This window comes from Carlito syrichta, unplaced genomic scaffold (assembly GCF_000164805.1).
Source record: "Carlito syrichta isolate Samal-C Ts95f unplaced genomic scaffold, Tarsius_syrichta-2.0.1 Scaffold287526, whole genome shotgun sequence".
Lineage (NCBI taxonomy): Eukaryota > Metazoa > Chordata > Mammalia > Primates > Tarsiidae > Carlito > Carlito syrichta.
The window spans coordinates 461999-482019 of record NW_007231622.1 but is presented as its reverse complement, the minus strand read 5'-3'; the positions used below and the strand labels follow the sequence as shown (position 1 = coordinate 482019).

Genomic DNA, 20021 nt, shown 5'->3' with positions numbered 1-20021 from the left:
GCCACCCTGTCACACAAGCAGAACCCCTCCCTGGAGGCCTGTCCTGTGGCAAGGTTCTGTCCTCCCACAGGGAATCTGTGCATATGCAAGCATATAGGAGTATGGGCTTTATTTTCCCAGCAAAGAGAGTACTTGTTTTACGTTCTATTTTGAGATGATTGCAGATTGACACGCAGTAGTAAAAAAATAGTACAGAGATCCCATATGTTCTTCAACTAGGTCCCCAGTGGTGACACCTTGCTTAACTGTAGGACATTACAACCAGAAAACTGTGCTGTTAATCCTTTGACCTAACTCTGATTTCACCAATTTTACATATGCACTTTTTCTTTTCTTTTCTTTTTTTTTTTTTTTGAGTTGGAGTCTCACTCTGTTGCCCAGACTGGAGTGCAGTGGCCGCTCCCAGCCACTGCAGCCTCGACCTGCTGGGCTCCGGTGATCCTTCCACCTCAGCCTTCTGAGTAGCCAGAATTACAGGCGCGTGCCACCACACCCGGCTGGTTTTTTGATTTATTGTAGAGATGTCTCGCCAAGTTGCCCAGGCGGGTCTTGAACCCACGGGCTCAGGCAGTCCACTCACCCCAACCTCCCAAAACGTGGGATTACAGACTGAGCCACCGAGCCCGGCTGCACTTTTTCTTTTTAGAGACGGGATCTTGCTCTGTAGCCCAGGCTTGTCTTAAATTCCTGGGCTTAAGCCATCCTCCTACCTCGGCCTCCCTAAGTGCTGTAATGACAGGCAGGAGCCACCATGCCCCCAGGCCTACATATGGTGACTTCACTCAGAAAACCCTGTGAAAGCATTTTGAAAGCTGCCATTTATTCCATGCCTGCTGTGGCCCAGACACTATTTTAAGTACCATATATGTAGTAAATCAACGAATGCGTGTAGTCAATGTAGTAAATCCCACATATATCAAATAATCTAAAACGTGTAGTAAATCATGCATGCAGTAAGTCGTCTAATCTTCAAAATAGCCCCTTGAGGTGAGTTCTGTGATTGCCTCCAGTTTATGGACCGGGAAACTGAATGAAGCTGGGAGACATTAAGCCACTTTGTGATTGTAATGACTGTAATCACGCTGTTCCTCTTGACCTGGGGCTCCTCCATAAACTGCACCTATGTTTTCTGTCTGGAGGCTTTTCATGCAGGCCAGACCTGGGTCCTTGAGCCTGGCCACACCCTCAGGTAGATGGGGAAATCAATTCTGGCCTTGTCCCTTTGGACCCCTTAGAGCCCACGTAGTGAGTCCTCTCTGCCCAACATTTTCGTCCCCTCTTCCTCACTCCTGGACCTCTGGGGTCAGGCTAGGGACATTTTCTATTTATTCATTACCCTGCCTTGTTCCATAAGGGATTTAGGGTGGGCCAGGCTGCAGAGATTTCTCTCTGTTCTCATCTCCCGGCTCCCAGAAGAGCTGACTGTGATGTTGTGATGAATGATTTCTGATGGGATAAAAACGAATCAAGTGATGCAATGCTTCCCCTAATTTGTTAAAGCTGTGAGCAGATGCCTACGTTACCTGAGCAGGCAGCTGGGGCACAGCTGTAAGCTGGAGTTCATCTGTTCCCAGGCCGGAAGAGTGAGGCAGGGGAGCTGTGCTAAGGACCTGGGGATGTTGCGGGGGAGGGACAACAGAGGCCTGGAGCCAAGGTCACTCAGTGAGCCTGGCCCAGCCCCAGGACATCAAAGAAGCCGAGTGGGGCCTGGGCCCAGAGCCAGGGTCAGGGAGAGAAATCTCCTGGCCTGAGGTATCACCCTATCCAGTGCCCGGATTCGCTCAGCAGGGCCCTTCCTCCTGTCTCTGGCTTGCTCCATGACCTTTCCCCTTGTTTCTCTTCTCAGCACAGCAGAGGTAGGCCAGACCTTTCCAAAGTTATTATTCCTAAAAGATCAGGAACCAAAAGAGGAATGGCCAAAAGCTAGAAGAAGGAAAGAAAGAAAATTCTTGGGGAAAACTAAGACTTTCCATCTGCTCGACATTAATCAAGCCCAATGTGCATCACACCATCCCCCTGTGGAATAAGAAGAACAGGCATTACTGTCTCCATTTTGCAGATGCAGACACTGAGGCTCTCAGAAAGCCTCAGCAGGTGGCCGAGCTGGCATTCTCCCTATCTTGGAGCTCGTGCATGGTGGCCTTCTGGTTCCAGAAGCAGTTTTAGTAGAGCCTGACAGGGAGGCATGTTCAATAAGTATCTAATATTATTAATAGTAGTCATCATGATTATTGCTTAAGGTTTTTGAGCAGCAGGTGATGAGATGAGTCTGGCAGCCCTGGGCAGGCTGGCCTGTGGGGAGAGGGATGGTGAGGTGGTAGATGGGATGATTCAGGCTCAAGGAGACACAGCGAGTGCTCCAGGGAGGCAGCCATGAAAGGGTCAGACCCGAAGTCACTGGCTGCAGGAGGGAGTGCAGACAGGCTGTAGGAGCCCAGGGTGTGGAGCCAGGAGAGAGGGGTGACCTATGTGAGGAGGGGTGGGTCAGGAAATGGGCCTGCCTGAGCCTCTACAAGAGCGTTGTGAGACTTGATTAACAGAAACAGCCTCCATGGTTGGAAAAGGTAGGGTCAGAGGCTTCCTCCCTTGGCCTACTGCATGGGTTAGGAGTACAGGCAGCATGGGATTTGGGGGTAAACCAGTCTGAGTTTTTAGGGGGCGGGGGTTCAGAGTTTTACTCTATCGCCCAGGCTGGAGTGCAGTGGCACGATCATGGCTCATCGCAGCCTTGACCTCCTGGGCTCAGGTGATTCTTCTGCCTCAGCCTTCCGAGTAGCTGGGACTACAGGCACACACCACTACACCTGGCTATTTCCTTTATTTCTTGTAGAGATGGAATCTCGCTATGTTTCCCAGGCTGGTCTCGAACTCCTGGACTCAAGCAATCCTCCCGCCTCAGTACTAGGATGACAGGCATGAGCCACCATGCCCAGCCCACTCTGAGCTTTAATCCTAACTCCACTTACTATCTCTGTGACTTGGGCCATTTCTCCAACATTCCTCATCTGTAACATGGAGTTTCCTGAATTTCCTCCTGGGGTTGTATAAAGATTAAGTGAGCAAATGGAGGGAAAGCTCTCCTTGGGGGTGCAATCGGCACCCAGTCCTGGTACCACTTGAGGCCTGGGCCAGGCAGCTGCTCCCTGGTGTCCTGCCTGCAGGACCAGCTTGACTTATGATGTCTGTTTTCACAGGAACTACCTCTTCAGACTGAGCCTTGCCAATGTCTCTCTCCTTCAGGTACGATTGCTTTTCTTTCCTTCTCTCCCTATAACCCTGGATTCAGGAACTGGGGGTGGGACTACACAAGTAGCAAGATTCAGAACTCAAGCCCTAGGAAGGCAAGGGGGCGCCACTTGTTCTTTTCATGGGCCATGGACTGAGACCCTGACTCTCAGGGTAACTGCTAGGAAGACCTTTGGAAGAGGGGTGCAGCCCACATGTACACAGAGGCACACACATGGCTCTTGCATTGTGCAGAGAAGCTGCTGATGAGGATCGGAGGAAAAGAGCCCTCGCAGAGGGGGCCTGGGATGGAGAGGTTCTCCCAGATGTAGAACTTTCAGTGCTAAAACTGGAACAATCCTGGGCAAACCATGCTGCTTGGTCATTCTAAGGCCAGAGCCTGGATCTCACAGGAGGGTCTGAGTGTGGACCTTCAGGGAGAGGGTGTTCCCGGTTCCTTTCCTAACCCATCCTGAATGATTCTATTCCAACTCAGCTTTTTTGTTGAGCTGTGATTGATTTATTATCTGCTGTCAAGAAGGACTCCCCCAGCATAATTCCCTAAGTGCTCTGAGAAGCATTTTAATGGGACTCTTTGATCCAGAACATTTATCCCAGATTGAGAAACAGATGCCAGACCATCTCTGCAGAGGCTGAGCAATCTAGAGGAAGGAAGGTCATCTCTTCTTTAATGAGGAGAGAACCTCAATTCTCACGTCTAGGAGGCTTCTTGGTCTCCCAGTGATTGAGCATTCATTGAGCACTTACTGTATACCAGAACTGAGCTGGGGCTGAGGGGATATAAAACTGCAGTCTCTCACCTCTGGGAACAGATGATTAGTGACACGCAAAACCTAATTAGAAGTTCAGAGTTAATCAAGTGCTTGGCTCTTTGGTATAGAGTTTCACTGCAACAGGGGACACCTCTTTTGTGAGCTGGTATGACATCCTGGTCACACCTGGGTTCACATCCCTGGGGCATTGAGACTCTTGTCTAGTTGCTGGAGGGAGGTATAAGGGAACAAAAAAAGTATGCCCATTGGAGGGGAGAGTTGGGAGGGGCTAGGTCAAGTTGAAAGGAGACATCATTCATCCATGTATCTGTTCCTCTGTTCTTCTCTCCATACTTTTACCAACCAGCCTGCACACCCATCCATCCATCTATCCATCCACTCACCCACTCAATAAACATTTAATGAACACCTACTGAAGGTCAGATCTAGTCCTCGGCATGGTACTAAGCATTTGAGTTCCAAAGGTGGCTCAGGCCCAGTCCCTTGTCTCAAGGAACATGCCCACAGAGATCACATATGATCCTCTTTCCTGGAGGGGAGATGATGCAGTATATTCCTGGGATCTGGGATGGAGCAAGGGGACAAGTTCCCAGGGGCAGCATCCGTGGCCTGCCGGAACTGTCAAAAGCAGCCAGCCCAGAGCCTAGTTTCCAACTGGGCATCCACAGAAAATGAAGCCAGGATGCCAAACCCAGCAAGTCAGATCCTGAAGAAGGCCAGTGCAAAAGGAGTTCAAAGTGGGTAGGGGAGGAGATACAGGGGTCCTGCCTTGAGCTCTGGGGAGCTTTTATTTGGCTCCCATGGTCTGCAGATGAAGATCGTCTGGGAAGGTCAAGTGGCTGAAGAAGGAAGAGAAATAGATGCACAGAAATAATGGGAGTGCTGTGGGACGACCCTCTAGGCACAGCAGGATCTGCAAAGGCTTCCTGTGGGAGCTATCCTTGAGCTGGAGTTCAGAGGATGTGCTTGCTAGGCCGCTGAGGAGGAGGACAGAGATGTGAACTGGTATGCAGCACTGAGCGTCAGAAGTGGGGTAAGGGTGGGAGACGAGACCTGGAAGAGAGAGCGAGGCCATATTGATGCCATACTGCAGGGAGTCTTCCTTGCAGAGATGAGAAGTCCATATTTTATTTTGAAGGCACTGGTCGCAGGTAGTGACCAGTTGGCTGGAGATACGGGTGGTGAAAGAATTCACCCAAGTCAGACCAGAGTAAAGAAAGATAGGTTTATTGAGTACACTGCAAGGGAGCAGTGGGCATGGCAGCAGTAGGAGAGCTGTCTGTGCTCGAGCCAGGAGTTTGAGGTTGTTTTACATGGGAGCTGGCCTCTTTTCAGTTAGGGTTAGGGTTCCTGTTATGCATGAAGGTTTCTGCCATGCAAATAAGGGACTGAAATGTGGCAGTTCTGATTGGTCGATGTTCAGCTTTGATTGTAGGTCACTCATGGTTAGTTGGAGGCTAACACAAGGGGGCTTCTGTAATATAAAATGAATTCCACAATGGGGATTCATAATGAGTTTTAAGCAGGTAAGTGGCATGACTGGATTTGGTGTTTAAATCACGTGGCCCAGTGCAGACTGGAGTAATAGAGGAACATGTTAGGAGACGTCCGCAATGACTAGGTGAGGGATGGGGAGACGTGAAGGAAGACAGCAGCAGAGGGGATGGAGAGAAGACCTTAAGGCAGCAGTATCACACAGGCCACAGCATCACACAGCACCAAGCACATTGGCTCTTGTATGAAGGTGACTCGGGGCACTGGGGAAGTTGACAGCCCTGGAGGACTTAGCAATGCTTGGACCACAATGGCAACATCTAGGTTTCTGGCTTGCACAGCTGGGAACCATGGATTGGGGTGGGAATGGGGCAGCCTGACTCTAGGCCTGGGTTCTACCCTTAGAGATTCTGACTGCACAGGGTAGATTCCAGCACTGGGATTTTACATTCCAGTGTGCAACGAAATGTAGGAACCACTACACTAGGATGTCAAGTTCTTTTCTGTAGATGCTGCCTAGCTGGTTTAGGCTGCCCAGGCCTCCTTGGCAGCTGGCCCACAGATCATAGGTCACATACCTTATCTTAGGACTGTTAGGACTCTGTGCTGAGTCCTGGAGTTTGGTTTATCTGGCTTAGTGTTGATCTGGTCTCAGCCAGGGACAAATATCTTATGGCAGCCCATAGCTGCTGCTTGGGACAGGGCGTTCCTTGAAGAGTATCATAAAACAAGTTTGACCACCTTCCTCGTGCAGGGTGTATCTTAGAGGTCTGACCTCAGAATTTCAGAGTGAATTTGCTATGACAGAACTAAGGAAATAAGTATGCTTTAAGTCTACGTTTCCACTCTAGAAGGTACCATGTGTCCACAAAGGGGAGAGAACAAGCAACAGGTTGGGGCGGGCTGCCCAGCAACCCCCTGAGCAGACTTCGGCCTCTGGTCCCCAGTGCCCAGTCCGCTTGGGTCGAAACACCCCATTATAAAACCAAGGGATCCTCCCACTTGGCCTCAGGGCATGACTTAAGCAAACTTAAAAACTCAGTGCTTTATTGATAGTTTAAATAATTAACATTCCGTAAAGAAAAATCTAAATGCAAACAGTTTATGCAAACCAGTGTCCATTCAGGGACTTCTAAGTACCTAACCCCTATTAAACAATTTATGTAAACTACTCTTCCTTAAAGAAAATCGAAGACCCAGTTCCCTCCCAATTCTCCAGGCTCTGAAGAGAGGGGAGTGTGTGTGCGCGTGCGCACGTGCGTGCATGCGTGTGTGTGTGTGTGTGTGTGAGTGGGGAGTGTGGAGAAGTCATATCCGCTCTTCTGTGATGGTTATTTATCAGTGTAGCTTAATACGCTAGTCTTGGAGAAGGAAAGGAGGCCCGTGACCAATGGGCTACTGAGCGGACAGCGTGTTGAGGTGCCTTGGATCTGGCAATTAGGAGCTCATGAGCGACATTTGCCAGAACAATTCCAGGGGACGACCTGGCTAGAAGCCTAATTGCAACAGATTTATGATCTTGGGTTGCCGGATTCCCTACAAGGCAGAAATGAGGACTGTTTCTGCACATATGCATCAGGGCCCATAATGGGACTTTGGGCCAGGGCAGACATGGAGGAGGACTCCCGAGCTCTCTTCTAGAGGATCTCTGCATCCTCCAAACTCAAATCTGGCATCCTTTGTAGCAGCTTGAAGTTTAAACTCCGCCAAGTGGTGGACTTAATGCTCAGATGTGTTGATGCTTGGCTGTCATCTCTGGCTCCCCAAGTGCTAGAAGAGAATTGGGAGGAATTTGCTGAGTCTGCAGGAAGATGGTCCATGTCCCTGGGTGTCTCCCTTGCTCCCTCCACAGCATGACAACCGCACAGCTGCTCTGTTACTAGAGATTGCCATCCTGGAATTTCTGGGACAGCCCTCGTTTAAAGCATACTGTGTGCCAGATTGATCAGATATGTCTATCTCCATTCCTTCAAAGAGCCCCACTAAAAAGAGCAAGGAGTTTTAAAAGGTACACATCCACAGTGACAGAGAGAATGAAAGAGGAGACATCAGCGAAGAGATCAAATGCATTTTGGGGAGGTGGAAAGTGGATAGAATGGTCATACTGACTGAGCAGAGCAGAGTGGCTTGCTGGGGGGGATGCAGCAGGAAGGCAACTGGCTCCCCAGACGGGCCCAGAAACTGAGTGTTGGGTATTATGGGATGTGAGGATAAGGTCCAAGGATAGAAAGGGAGATTGAAATTCTCTAATTGAGAGGTTGGAACCCAGGTCTTCTATCTCATCCAAACAGCAATCTCTTCTACCTTCCCCCTACTCCCAACAAAGGAGACTGAGATCCTTACTCTAGAGACTCAACCAGAAAGCCTCCATATTTAGGGACACCAGGAAAAGTGAAGGACACTGATGGAGTGTGGGACTAGAACAAAGAGATCCAGCAAAAGTCTACTTTCCCTCCCCACCCCATGCCCAGGCAGGACATTGGAGGAGTCCCTACGGGTGAAACTCAATGACCTCAGAGACCAGACTTCTAGAGGATGACATAGAGGATCTCCCAGTGAAAAAAAACACTTCACCCAGCACCCTCAGAGAAGCTCACCAATCTATACAAGCCCTAGCCATGGAATTTCTAATGAGCTGTTTAATACTTTACTCTTAAAGCAAGCACACAAATCCTTTTTTTAATCATGTAAAACTTCATACATACAAAAACAGAGAGAATAGTACATGACTGCCCCACACTCAACAGCAGTTTAAACACTTTAACAATTATCAACTCATGGTCAATCATGTTTCTTCTACATCCCCACTTTCTTGTTTTGAATTACTTTGAAGCGAATCTCCAACATATCATGACATCCATAAATATTTCAGTATCCATTTCCAAAAGATAGGGATTCCTTTTTTTATAAGTGACCTAAAATTAATAATTTCTTATCACTAAATATCTGGTTTATATTTCCCTAATTGTCCTATCTGTTTTGATTATTTGAATTAGGATTCAAATAAAGATCCAATTACATTGAAATTTGTTGGTATGTCTCCTATGTCTCTTCTAAACAATGTTTCCTGTCTTTGTGTAATTTATTTACTGAAGAAACCTGGTCATTTGTCCTATAGAGTAAGGCTTCCCAACACACCAGTTCGTGGTCTGTTAAGAACCAGGCTGCACAGAAGGATATAAGTGGTGGGTGAGCAGAGCTCTGTCTTTTGTCAGATCAGTGGTGGCATTAGATTCTCATAGGAGCACAAACCCTATTGTGAAGTGCACATGCAAGAGATCTAGGTTGCACGCTTATGAGAGTCTAATGCCTGATGATCCTTCTCACCCCCCCGTCTTTGGAAAAACTGTCTTCCACAAAACTGGTCCCTGATGCCAAAAAGTCTGGGGACTGCTGCTATAGAGTTTTCCAGACCCTGAATTTTGCTGATTGTCATGCAGGTAGTATTGTCATACTATTGTCATACTACATTCTCCTCTTTTCCCTGTGTCACCTGTCAGTGAGCTTTAGGAGGTACATGGTGTCTTATTTTCTCTCTTTTTTGATGTTAGCAACCAATGATGATCATTTTCTAGATCCCTCAATTCTTTAGGTATTACAGTATATTAGCTGGGTTACTTCTACAGAAGCAAACTTTTCCATATCTATTATTTGGTCACTCAATGATACAGTCAGAATAAATGGAAAGGCAGAATAAATGTTTGATACTCTGTCTTTATTTGCCAGTTTTCAAATAATGAGCTATGGATGTGAGGGTGATCTGACTGCAGCATCTGTCACCCCATTGGTCACCAGGGTTGATTCGACTGATGTGGCTGGCTAGGTGGGTGTCCTCTTTCTCCCTCACCGCTCCATGTGCATCCCTCCTGAAGCTGCACATTTGGTCTAAGAGGACTAGCTTTCCTGGTAAAGGAGAGCCATTCTTCAGTCAAGGGTATAACAACAGCGATGCCTCCCTGTTACAACTTCCAAACAAGTTTCTCCAATAATGAGCTGGTCTGTTACTATCCTTCAGTGTTTTTTATTATTATTATCATTACAGACTTATCGATTTAAATAAACATGGTTGATGTGTTTCAATGCATTGCAGTTATCGATCATGACTATCCCGTCTTTCACCAGTGGGGGGATTCTTCGTGTTGGCTCCTGGGTCCTTTTGACCTGATCTTATCTAGTCTTTGCGTCCTTGCTCTTTGTTGTGACAAGATGTTCCAATTGCATGTGCTGTCCCAGACTTGGAATCAGCCATTTCTCCAAGAAGCCCTGGTTCCTTTCAGGGCAAAGTGTTTAGTGACTTCTTATTAAGTATAACAGATAGTAAAAAGTCAACAGACAGTTGAGGAAAGCCTCCAAAGTAAAAGAGAAGGTCAAAACAAACAAGCAAACAGAATGAAACAAACTGTAAGAAACAGAGACAATGCAAAAATTTTAATTAATGATTAAAAAAGAATTAGTATTCTTTTTACACATGAAAATATTTTGTTTATAAGTCAATGAATTAACATATAGAAATTAAAAATGCAATTGGGAAAGTGAAAATTGAATGGAAGGATTAGAAGATAAAGTTGAAGAAAAATTTACCAGAAATGAGAACAACAAAAAACAGGAAATGAAAAATAGGACCAAAAAAATCAGAAAACTAGAAGATCAATACACAAGGACCAACAGCAGATTGGATTAATAAGAGTTCCAACAAAGAAAACAGAGGAAAAGGTAAAAAAAGAAGACGTTAAGGAGGAGATAACATAAGAAAACTTGCCAAAACAGAGAACAAGTCTTCAAGGTGAAAAGGTTGACTGGGTTACCAAAAGAGACCCCTGCTAAGGCACATCAGTGTGAAAGTCGGGACACTTAATAAAGAGAAGACCCTAAAAGTTTCCAGAGTCTAAAGAAAAAGTAAAAAAAAAGTCATTACAAAGATGGGGAGTAAGAATTGCATTAGACTCCTCAATCGCAATGCTAGAATCTAGAAGACAATGGAGGAATAAATGCCTATACAATTTTGAGTGAAAATCATTTTCAACCTAGAATTCTCTATCAAAACTACCAGTCAAGTATGAAGAGAGAATAAACTAGACATGCAAGAATTTTAAAAACTGACCAACCATGTTCCCTTCCTCAGGAAGATACTAGAGGTGTGTTCCACCAAAATAAGAACGTAAATCAAGAAGAGGGAAGCATAGGATTCAGAAAGCAGGAAAGGAAATAAGGTAAGTCCCAGGTGAACAGTCAAGCAGAAGGCCTCAGGAGCAGTCAACTAGGCAGGAAGATGGAGGTTGGGGAGGAGGAAGGGGATGGAGCTACTCGGTTTTCTGAACCATTTGTCGCAGGCAGTTAGAAAGTGATATTGAAAGGGATTTGTAAGAGCTGTTTGACACTGGGGAACTTCAGTGATAGGTCATGCAAAACAAGCAAATGAAGAAAATCAAGACAATCATCCAGGAAAAACACAAAGTTGTTCAAGAAAGGAAGCCTTGTCAGACTACAGATATTTCATTGATTCTCAGATGTGCATGTTTCACATTTTAATGAGACTGAAGTTGGGATGTGATCTGACAGTCACTACTGGCCAGACACAGTCCTGATGTTGTCATTGCCCATGCAGGCGTGGACTTAGTCATTATCCCTGGTGCTCTGACTGGACAACAGCAAACCCTGGACATTTCAGTCTATAAACCATCGTAGGATTATACGAGGAAGGAGTATGAGTCCTGGTTTGTCAGAAAACCTTTTATGGGCACCTTCCGATATGGCCAAGAATGTGCCAGCGTCCATATTTGCAGAATGGAGTCAGTGGTGTAGAAGAAAATCGTGGAGACCAGAATGGAATGCTCTGGAAGAATTACCGCATCACTGACACTAGCTAGGGTAGTTCAAAGAACGATACTCTCAACAAACAAAAATGAACACTGACAACGCTGAACAGAAAAGTGATTCAGAGGAGGTGAACACTGCATTCAAAGAAGGTTTAGGGATACTTAATTTTGCTTGTGTTTTTCTATTTTTACACATAATATTGACATATGATAAAAACATATGTCCAAGTAAGAGCACTTTCAATATGTTTACATTAAAAATTTAAGTAATAAGAGCCTTTGAGTGGCAGCATATTTTCTTTCTTGGTGGTTCATATTACAAATCGATGGTGCCATACATCGTGAAATCTGGGATGATGGTTGGTAGCAGTGAACAATGTTTACATATTTACAACAGTGTCAATACTGATGTTGATTTTCATTGAAAATGAATTATAATGGGAGGATGGGAAGACAGGAAATGTATATGTGCTTTGGGGTGGGGAAGAATGGGAGTGAGGAAAAAATCTTCACCTCTGTAACAGGAAGTCAAAAAGATGAAGTCTGAAATTGATACATATTTTTGAGAAATTGATTTTTTTAAAAACATAGAGAAACAGCTAAAAGAGATCACAGTGGTTGTCCTTGGGAAAAAAGGGTAGGGTATGGGAGGAGTGGGTCACCAGGGTTTTTAATTAATGTTATACTATTTAACTTTTTAAACCCTGTGCATTTCTTTGATAAAAACAATTTTTTAAATATTTTAAAAATAAATAAATTGACTCAAGTCTGCTCTGTGCTGTTATCTTTATAAATATACATATTCTTTTCGAGCCGTATGGTCTAACTTTTGGTTCAAGAAGTCTATTCACCACGAGAGGCTGCAGGATGTAGCAGAAAGAGCTCAGCTCTGGCATCAACTGTCTAGGTTTGCATCTTGAGTTTGTTGCTTGCCAGCTGTGCAACTTTGGGCAAATTGCACAGCCTCTCTGGGCTTTAGTATTCTCACCTATAAAACAAACAAAAGGCTGTTTTGTGGGAAATTATATCAAGTCCCCGGCACAGTGCCTGTCCCATTGCTGAGTTCAGTGTAACTTTAACTCCTTCCTGTTGTACAAACCTGCCTCCCACCCAGAGGAATCCCATTCCATCAGGACAAGGCTGACCTCTTCAACATGTCCCCGTGCTCAAGGGCCCCAAGACCCAAGCATGCACCCTTTGCCCATGCAGTCCTCCCGAAGCCGCCCACTGTCCAGAGCTTTCTGCCTGGACATCTGCGGTGTTTGCCACCATGGCTCTTTCTCTCTCCCAGAGGCCCTGCGTCTTCTTGTGTATGTCCCTCTCTTCTCTCATGCCAGGCTTAACCTGGGAGCTGATGGGTCCCGAGTATGACAGTGCTCAATTGTTTGTGTCCAGATGACCCTGCGGCTCTGTGGCCAGACGCCAGGGGTCACTGGCTCTTGTCCAAGACCTGGGAGACACAGCAGCCTGAGCTCCAGGCCTGGCACGGCAGGATGAGCTCAGTTCACTCACAGGTCTGATGGGAGGCTTAACCCAGCTCATCACCCGGCTTCTGAATTCAGGGTCTGCAGGCGTCAGCCTCCCTCTGCCCCACCACACAGCTGCCGCGGTGCTGGGCGGCTGTGGCCTGGAAAGCAGAGAGCAGCCCCGCAGGGCCCTCCTCCCTCCCCACCTCTCCTCCCACACCGCAGCCCCTGGAGCGCTGCAGGCAGTGACTTCACAGCGAGAAGCAGTTTGTTAGAAATTAAAAGCAGGTGGGATTTTTCCCCCCCGTTTTGATGGAAGAGCTGCTTGCTCAGGGCTCCTCTCTCAGGACAGGTAGGTAGTTCATGTTTATACATGTGACCCAGAAATTTATAATGAGCCACACCAGGGCTGTTGACATTGCCTGGACGTGAAAGGCATCACTCCCCCCTCAGCTGCTGTTCGGAGAGAGGGGTGGCAGAAGAGACGAAGGGGACACGGGGATCCTGGATGAGGGACAGCCCTCTCCCAATGCCATGTGCACATGAGAACATGGTGCTGTCCTCTGGGTCCCTGAGTGAAAGCTGTGTCCCCAAAGACATTACCCCATGACAGAGTGTGAGTGATGCTTCAGGGGGAACCAGAAGAGAAGGCAGGCAGTGCTGGGGTGGGAGCCATGGCAGGAAAGGGGAGTCCTAGGCCCTTGAGACAGTGGGATAAAGAAAAACACACACGTAGCCTTTGGAATCAGAGGAATGCGGGTTCTGATCGCTGCTCTGCCACGTGCCAGATGTGCGACCTTGAGCAAGTCACACAGAGCCTCAGTTTCCTCATCTGTTATGAAAAAAAAACAACCACTTTGCGGATTATAGTCAAATATAGTTAAATGCCCTGTATCTAAGGTTTGTAAGTTCTTTTCTCCCTCCCTGCCTCCCACTCGTCTGGGGGACATCTGGCACATAACAGAGGCACATTTCCGAGCTCCTGCTCAGGGCCTGGATGGCACTGAAGGTCCTTTTTGGCCTCTTCCAGCTCCCTGGCTGACCTAGGGCAGGGAGGACAGACTGCGTGGGGATGGTGAGGCGTGTGGAAGCTGTTACTCTGGCTTCCCCTGACTCCAGCAGGCGGGGAGGGTGTCAGGTCAAGGGGTCGACTCTGAGTGAGGAGATCTGGCAGCCTTCCAGGTCCATGTGGACTAGGAAACCTCTCCCCGCAGGCTGGCCCTGACCCCTTCACAGCTTCCTGTCCACTCCAGACACCGGCTGCTGCCTGCCCTGGTGGTGGGTGGCAGCAAATGATACGGCCATGTGATGTCTGTGTGTTCTTCCTGCAGGCCACAGAGTGGGCCTCCGATGAGGACACACGCCGTTCCTGCCAGAGCAAAGGAAAGACTGAGGTATGTGGCCCGGGTTGCCGCAGGGGCCTGGCTTGGAGCTGGTGGGAGGCTTGTGGTTGCAGGGATGGAGGAGCAGCGTGTGGGTGTGAGGTCCCCTGCTGGAGAGGCCCCTCAGGCAGGAGAGGATAGAGCCCTGCGGCCACTTGGTCCTGTGCATCGGAGGGATCAGTGATGCGGAGAGACAGCCTTGGTGGGGGGATGTCCCCAGATGCAAGCTGGACGTCGGGACAGGATGGATCTGGGGTGGAGGGGGGTGTTTGAGGATCTGTGTTAGTCTCTGACACAGAGGTATGAGGTGAAAACACTCTGCTCCTCACCTGGAGAGCTGTGTCCCTCTGTCACTTTTCTTCTCAACTCAGGAGGAGTGTCAGAACTACGTGCGAGTCCTGATCGTCACTGGCCGGAAGGTGTTCATGTGTGGGACCAATGCCTTTTCCCCCGTGTGCTCCAGCAGACAGGTGGGGTGGCTCAGGGTGGGGCAGGTGAAAGGGTCACCAAAACAGGGTGGTTCTCCTGCCCAGGCACACAGCTTTGGAGAGGGGTTGCCGAGTTTAGCCAAAAACCAAACCCCATACCAAAACCTAAAAAGAACACCTGGTTTGAGTTGAATTTGAGATAAACAAATGATATTTTAGCAGAAGCATGTCCCATGCAGAACTTACACTAAAAAATTATTAATTGTTCTCTGAAATTCAAATGTAACTGGGCCTTCTGGAATATATGGGTCAGCCTCACCTTGGAAGGTCCTGACTGGGGTTGGAGACAGAGCTCCTGGCAAGAACACGCCCTCCATGGGAGTTACTGCTCTATGGGCCTGTGGGCGGGGCAGTAAGGAGGACTCTGGAGGAGGGGGAGCCCCAAAGAAACCAGGGCCCAGGAGAAGACAAAACTCTCGGGTGAAAAAAGCAGGCAGTCCCAGGGCCTCAGGGAAAAGCGTCCCCTTCTCCCCATCATCCCCAGGTGGGGAACCTCAACCGGACTATTGAGAAGATCAATGGTGTGGCCCGCTGCCCCTACGACCCACGCCACAACTCCACAGCTGTCATCTCCTCCCAGGGGGAGCTCTACGCTGCCACGGTCATCGACTTCTCAGGTCGGGACCCCGCCATTTACCGCAGCCTGGGCAGCCGGCCACCGCTTCGCACCGCCCAGTATAACTCCAAGTGGCTCAATGGTAAGGAGGCCCCGGGCTAGGGGTAGGGAGTCTTCTGGTTCTGACCCTGCCAGTCCACCCTGACCCCTATCCGTCCTCCTTCTTGCCTAACCTCTGCAAGGGCTCACACTTGCTTCATCAAGGAAGAGGCCCAGAGTAGCGCAGATGTTTGCCCAAAGACCAGAGCATGTTGGACACGGACCCCAGAGGAAATCACAGATGTCCTGAGGACCCAGGACAGTTGGAGGGCCAGCTATTGGGGGAAGAGACAGTTAGGAATTGATTAGGAAAAGAAGTTATGGGTAAGAAGAGGTTGTGGAGAGAGCTGTATGCATCGCCTGTTCCTTGGGGTTGAATCTCTGCTTCCTCAATAACTAGCTGTGTGGCCTTGAGCAAGCGCTTAAACCTCTCTGTATCGCAGTGTTCTCAGCCATAATATGGGGATAACCATAGGACTTACCTCTGAGGTTGTTAGGAAGATCAAATGGGTTAATTCATATAGAGTTAGGATAGTGTCTGCTGCCCGGTGAGGACTCAGTAACACAGGTTGACTATTGTTACAGCTGTACTTTGTATCGGAGGTGGGAGTAGGAAGAGCTAGAGCCCCCTGGTCACCAGGCTGGCACTGGGGAGGAGTGCCAGGGTGCCGTCTGGGAATGCTGAAGTCGTCCAGTTCTCCCGACTCTGCCCTCTTCCTCCCTGCTGGCCCGCCCTGCCCTTTGTTCCTCTTCTGCCACACAGAGCCAAACTTTGTGGCAGCCTATGATATTGGGCTGTTTGCCTACTTCTTCCTGCGGGAGAACGCAGTGGAGCACGACTGCGGACGCACTGTGTACTCCCGGGTGGCCCGTGTGTGCAAGAACGATGTGGGGGGGCGGTTCCTGCTGGAGGACACGTGGACCACGTTCATGAAGGCCCGGCTCAACTGCTCCCGCCCGGGCGAGGTCCCCTTCTACTACAACGAGCTGCAGAGTGCCTTCTACCTGCCCGAGCAGGACCTCATCTACGGGGTCTTCACCACCAATGTGTGAGTCCTGCTCTCTGCCACCCCCTTCCCTGTGATCAGGACGCTGCCTGGCCTCACAGCCTAGTGGGCTAGGGCAGGGCCCTCTCTGAGCCCCTGTCTCGCCATCTATAAAATGAGGCTTGCCGTGTCTCCTGGATGGGGTCGTTTGAGGACTCTGTGACTTACTGCCTCTGGAGCGGGGAGCGCTTGTCCTGAGTTGCTGAAAAGGGCAGGCCTAGGCCAGATGTGAAGGGAGCTGGCTTCTGGCTCCATGGAGGAAGAACTTGCTGGTGAGGAAAGTGGAAAAGCCTGCTTTGGATGAAAGGGTGCAGTCCTGGGAGGACCCAGCAGCAGCCCTGCGGGGAGGCTTAGCAGGGGTTCCCTAAGGTCCCTTCTGACCTCATGACTCCGTGGTTCTGCTCAGTCTGACCCATCTCCTGGTGATCCTGCTGTTACCTAACATCTAGACTGCTGGGAATGAGACCCGCGTTTCCTAGGTGTGAGGAAGGACAGCCCTCCCAGAGGCCTTGCACCCTCTCCCAAACACCTCCTTCTGTGTGGAGGCTAACTCAGTCAGTGATTTCCCAGAGAATGATGAATGGGCCTCAGAAACCAAGGAGAGCCTTTGCGGCACAGTGTTCTCTGTAAGGACATCAGACACCTAGGGGCTCACCCTGGGCTCTGGGTAGGAGGCGCTGGATAAGGGCCAGGCTATCTATAGGAAAGACTGTCTTAGGGCATGGACGGAGATGAGAGTAAAGCTGGGAAGCATGAACAGAGAGCCATCTAAACCGGGAGACAGACAGGCAGCACAGCCCACACAGCCATGGACTGAAAGCTGGCTACCAGGACTGAGTGTGTCCAGCCCTGGACACCAGAAGGTGCTGGCTGTGAGCCGAGGGCAGAAGGAGAGGCATCGAGGAAACTAAAAACATCAGTGTGGATTGTAAACAGTTCATTGCACTCCTTCTCCATGCTAGGTGCTTGTGCTGGTGCGGTGGGGCACCAGGGAGCAAAAGCAGACATGGCTCTGCCCTTATGGCACTTACGTTCGAGACAGGGTGATGGATACCAAACAATCAATTTTAATATTGATAAGTGGCACAGAGGGAAAGGGTAGTGTGTGGAGAATCCTGTAACAGTATGGAGGGGTGGTGATCAGGGAAGGACAAGTAGGAATTAACTAGGGGGCAAGAGCATTCCAGCCCAAAGGAACAACATATGCAAAGCTTTGAGGTGGGAAGAAGTGTTTTAGGAACTGAGCAAAGACCCATGTGCTGAGAGCTTCAAGGGTGAGGAAGAGAAAGACAGGAGAGGAGCTGGAAGGGGTAGGGCAGGGAGGTTTATGTCCTGAAGTGCCTTGTAGGCTGCTTTAAGGGTTTGGATCTTTATTCTAAGAGCAAGGAGAAGTTATTGACTGGTTTGAAGCAGATAGCGAGCAGCTCGGGGATGCACTTAGAAACGCTCACTCTGGCTGCTGCATGGAGAATGGATTAGGAGGCTAGACAGGCTGCAGGCGGACCACCAAGAGGACAGTGCAGCTTCCGGGGGAGTGGAGGGCAAATGGACAAATTTGGGAGAGGGACTGAGTACAAAGAACAGAACCAGGAACACTTGACGTGGTGGTACTGTCTCTGTGAACTGTTCACATCAGACTCATGGAAACGTGTGCTACTGTGACTGAAAGGATCTCAGGGGACAGTCATCTCAGAGTGTGCAGGTTACAGCATAAATCAGGGGCTTCAATAAATACATCAGAATAGAATGGAATAAACTATCAGAGTCTAACACATTTAGTAAAAGGAAGTATTGTTTCATGAGACTTCATTATGGACGTGCGTGTATTATATATTTATTTCCGTGGGCCATGACCAAAATGCTTGAGAGCCACTCAGTGTCAATCAATTTCAGTCTCCTACTGGAAAAGGGACAGGGATGAGGAGGGACCCACCAGTGCTTCTTGCTAGGGGGTCTTTCCCCAGGGTTTGCAGGGTATGAGGACCACACCTCCTCCTTCGGAGACACCCCTATGGTGCAGAAGGCACCAGGCTCATCGAAGGTGCTGCATAAGCCTTGGAGATTGACACACGGCTGGCTGTGGGGATCGGGAGGAGGGCGCCGAGGCCTGCAGGGAGGGCAGCATCTCACTACCTCTTGCCTTTCAGAAACAGCATTGCCGCTTCTGCTGTCTGCGCCTTCAACCTCAGTGCCATCTCCCAGGCTTTCAATGGCCCATTTCGCTACCAGGAGAACCCCCGGGCTGCCTGGCTCCCCATTGCCAACCCCATCCCCAACTTCCAGGTACAGCTTCCCCGCCCCTTCCCCTCTCTTCACACACTGCCTTTCTCCCAGGCTACCAGCCACAAGCCAATTCCCAACTGCTGAGCACAAACACCGGGCCTGTCCCTGTCTGTCCTCGCCCGTCTCTGGGGTCTGCCATGGCTTCCTAAGAGGGTGGTGACCCCTAGGACTGTGAGGGAGAAGGGAAGAGTGGGTGGGAGGCAGAGCAAGGGAGCATGCTCTGAGCTGTCTTTAAATGTGAACCCACACTGCTCAGGGGGCAGAGAGGAGAGACTGCAGTTCTCTGCAGTATCAGGGACCAGAAAAGCACCACACAGGCTGTTCTGGTCAGAATTTGGGGATGTTAGCTGGAGTTTGCTTGCAGTGTGTCCAGCATGGGTACTAATGCCTGGAGGGTCTCTGAGTGCTGGGACTGGTCAAGACCCAGCCAGGGATAGAGTGAGCATCCCCAGCATGCCTGGAGAAGGGGAAAGAACAAAGGGACAGAGGAGGCTGCTGATGGTTGACCTTTTGTCTGTTCAACTTCCTGCCCAGTGGGCTGTGTGGAGCTGCAAAGACTTCAGGCTTTGCAGTCCTAAGGTCCTGAGCCAGGTCTAGCCCGTCTTGTGTGAAAGTGGGCAAGTCACCCAACCCCCCTCAGTCTTTTTCCTTACCTGGAACTAGGGATAATACCATAAGGGATTAACACTTCATAATATGTGCAAAAGTTGATATGCCTGCAATCTAGTAGATGCTCAATAAAAGATGGTTGCCTTCCAGCTTCGGTTTAGACGGCCTAAGAATTTTGAGTTGGCAAGAACACAGGAGAGGAAAGGCAGGGCTTGGCCCCATGTCGGGGAGGGGCACCTATGGCAACAGCATAAAATCACAGGACACTTGTCCACACTCAAATGATCCGTTTTTAGATAGCCCAGTCCCCTTGCTCTCCCTCCTCCTCTTCCCCAATCCTGGCAGCTCTCTCCTCCCTCACCCTCCCAGCCTCCTTTTCCCTTAGTTCCCAAACAAGAGACATCCCTCCTTGGAAAGGGTGCAGGGGGCCCAGCTGGGATATGGGGGCAGGGAACTGGAGAATCGGTGTCTGCCCGTGGCCACCTGGGCCACAATGGGGAGGGAGGGGTCGGGGGTCGCGGCGGTCCGGCGGCCGGGCTTGCGTGACCCGGCTCGCCGCGGCAGTGCGGCACCCTGCCCGAGACGGGCCCCAACGAGAACTTGACGGAGCGCAGCCTGCAGGACGCGCAGCGCCTCTTCCTAATGAGCGAGGCGGTGCAGCCGGTGAGCCCCGAGCCCTGCGTCACCCAGGACAGCGTGCGCTTCTCGCACCTCGTGGTGGACCTGGTGCAGGCCAAGGACACGCTCTACCACGTGCTCTACA

At 49.5% G+C, this 20021-nt stretch overlaps 1 protein-coding gene across 1 annotated transcript in view; it reads left to right on the top strand.

Annotated features, from left to right (window-relative positions):
- The window catches only part of SEMA5B (semaphorin 5B), a 52850-nt gene that overhangs the window by 20393 nt on the left and 12436 nt on the right, over positions 1-20021 (top strand). Inside the window, exons 4-10 of the mRNA XM_021709863.1 lie at positions 3195-3240; positions 14127-14189; positions 14549-14647; positions 15150-15363; positions 16084-16369; positions 18514-18649; positions 19823-20021. Of these exons, the coding sequence (XP_021565538.1) occupies positions 3195-3240; positions 14127-14189; positions 14549-14647; positions 15150-15363; positions 16084-16369; positions 18514-18649; positions 19823-20021 (1043 nt within the window). The remainder of the gene's footprint in view (positions 1-3194; positions 3241-14126; positions 14190-14548; positions 14648-15149; positions 15364-16083; positions 16370-18513; positions 18650-19822) is intronic.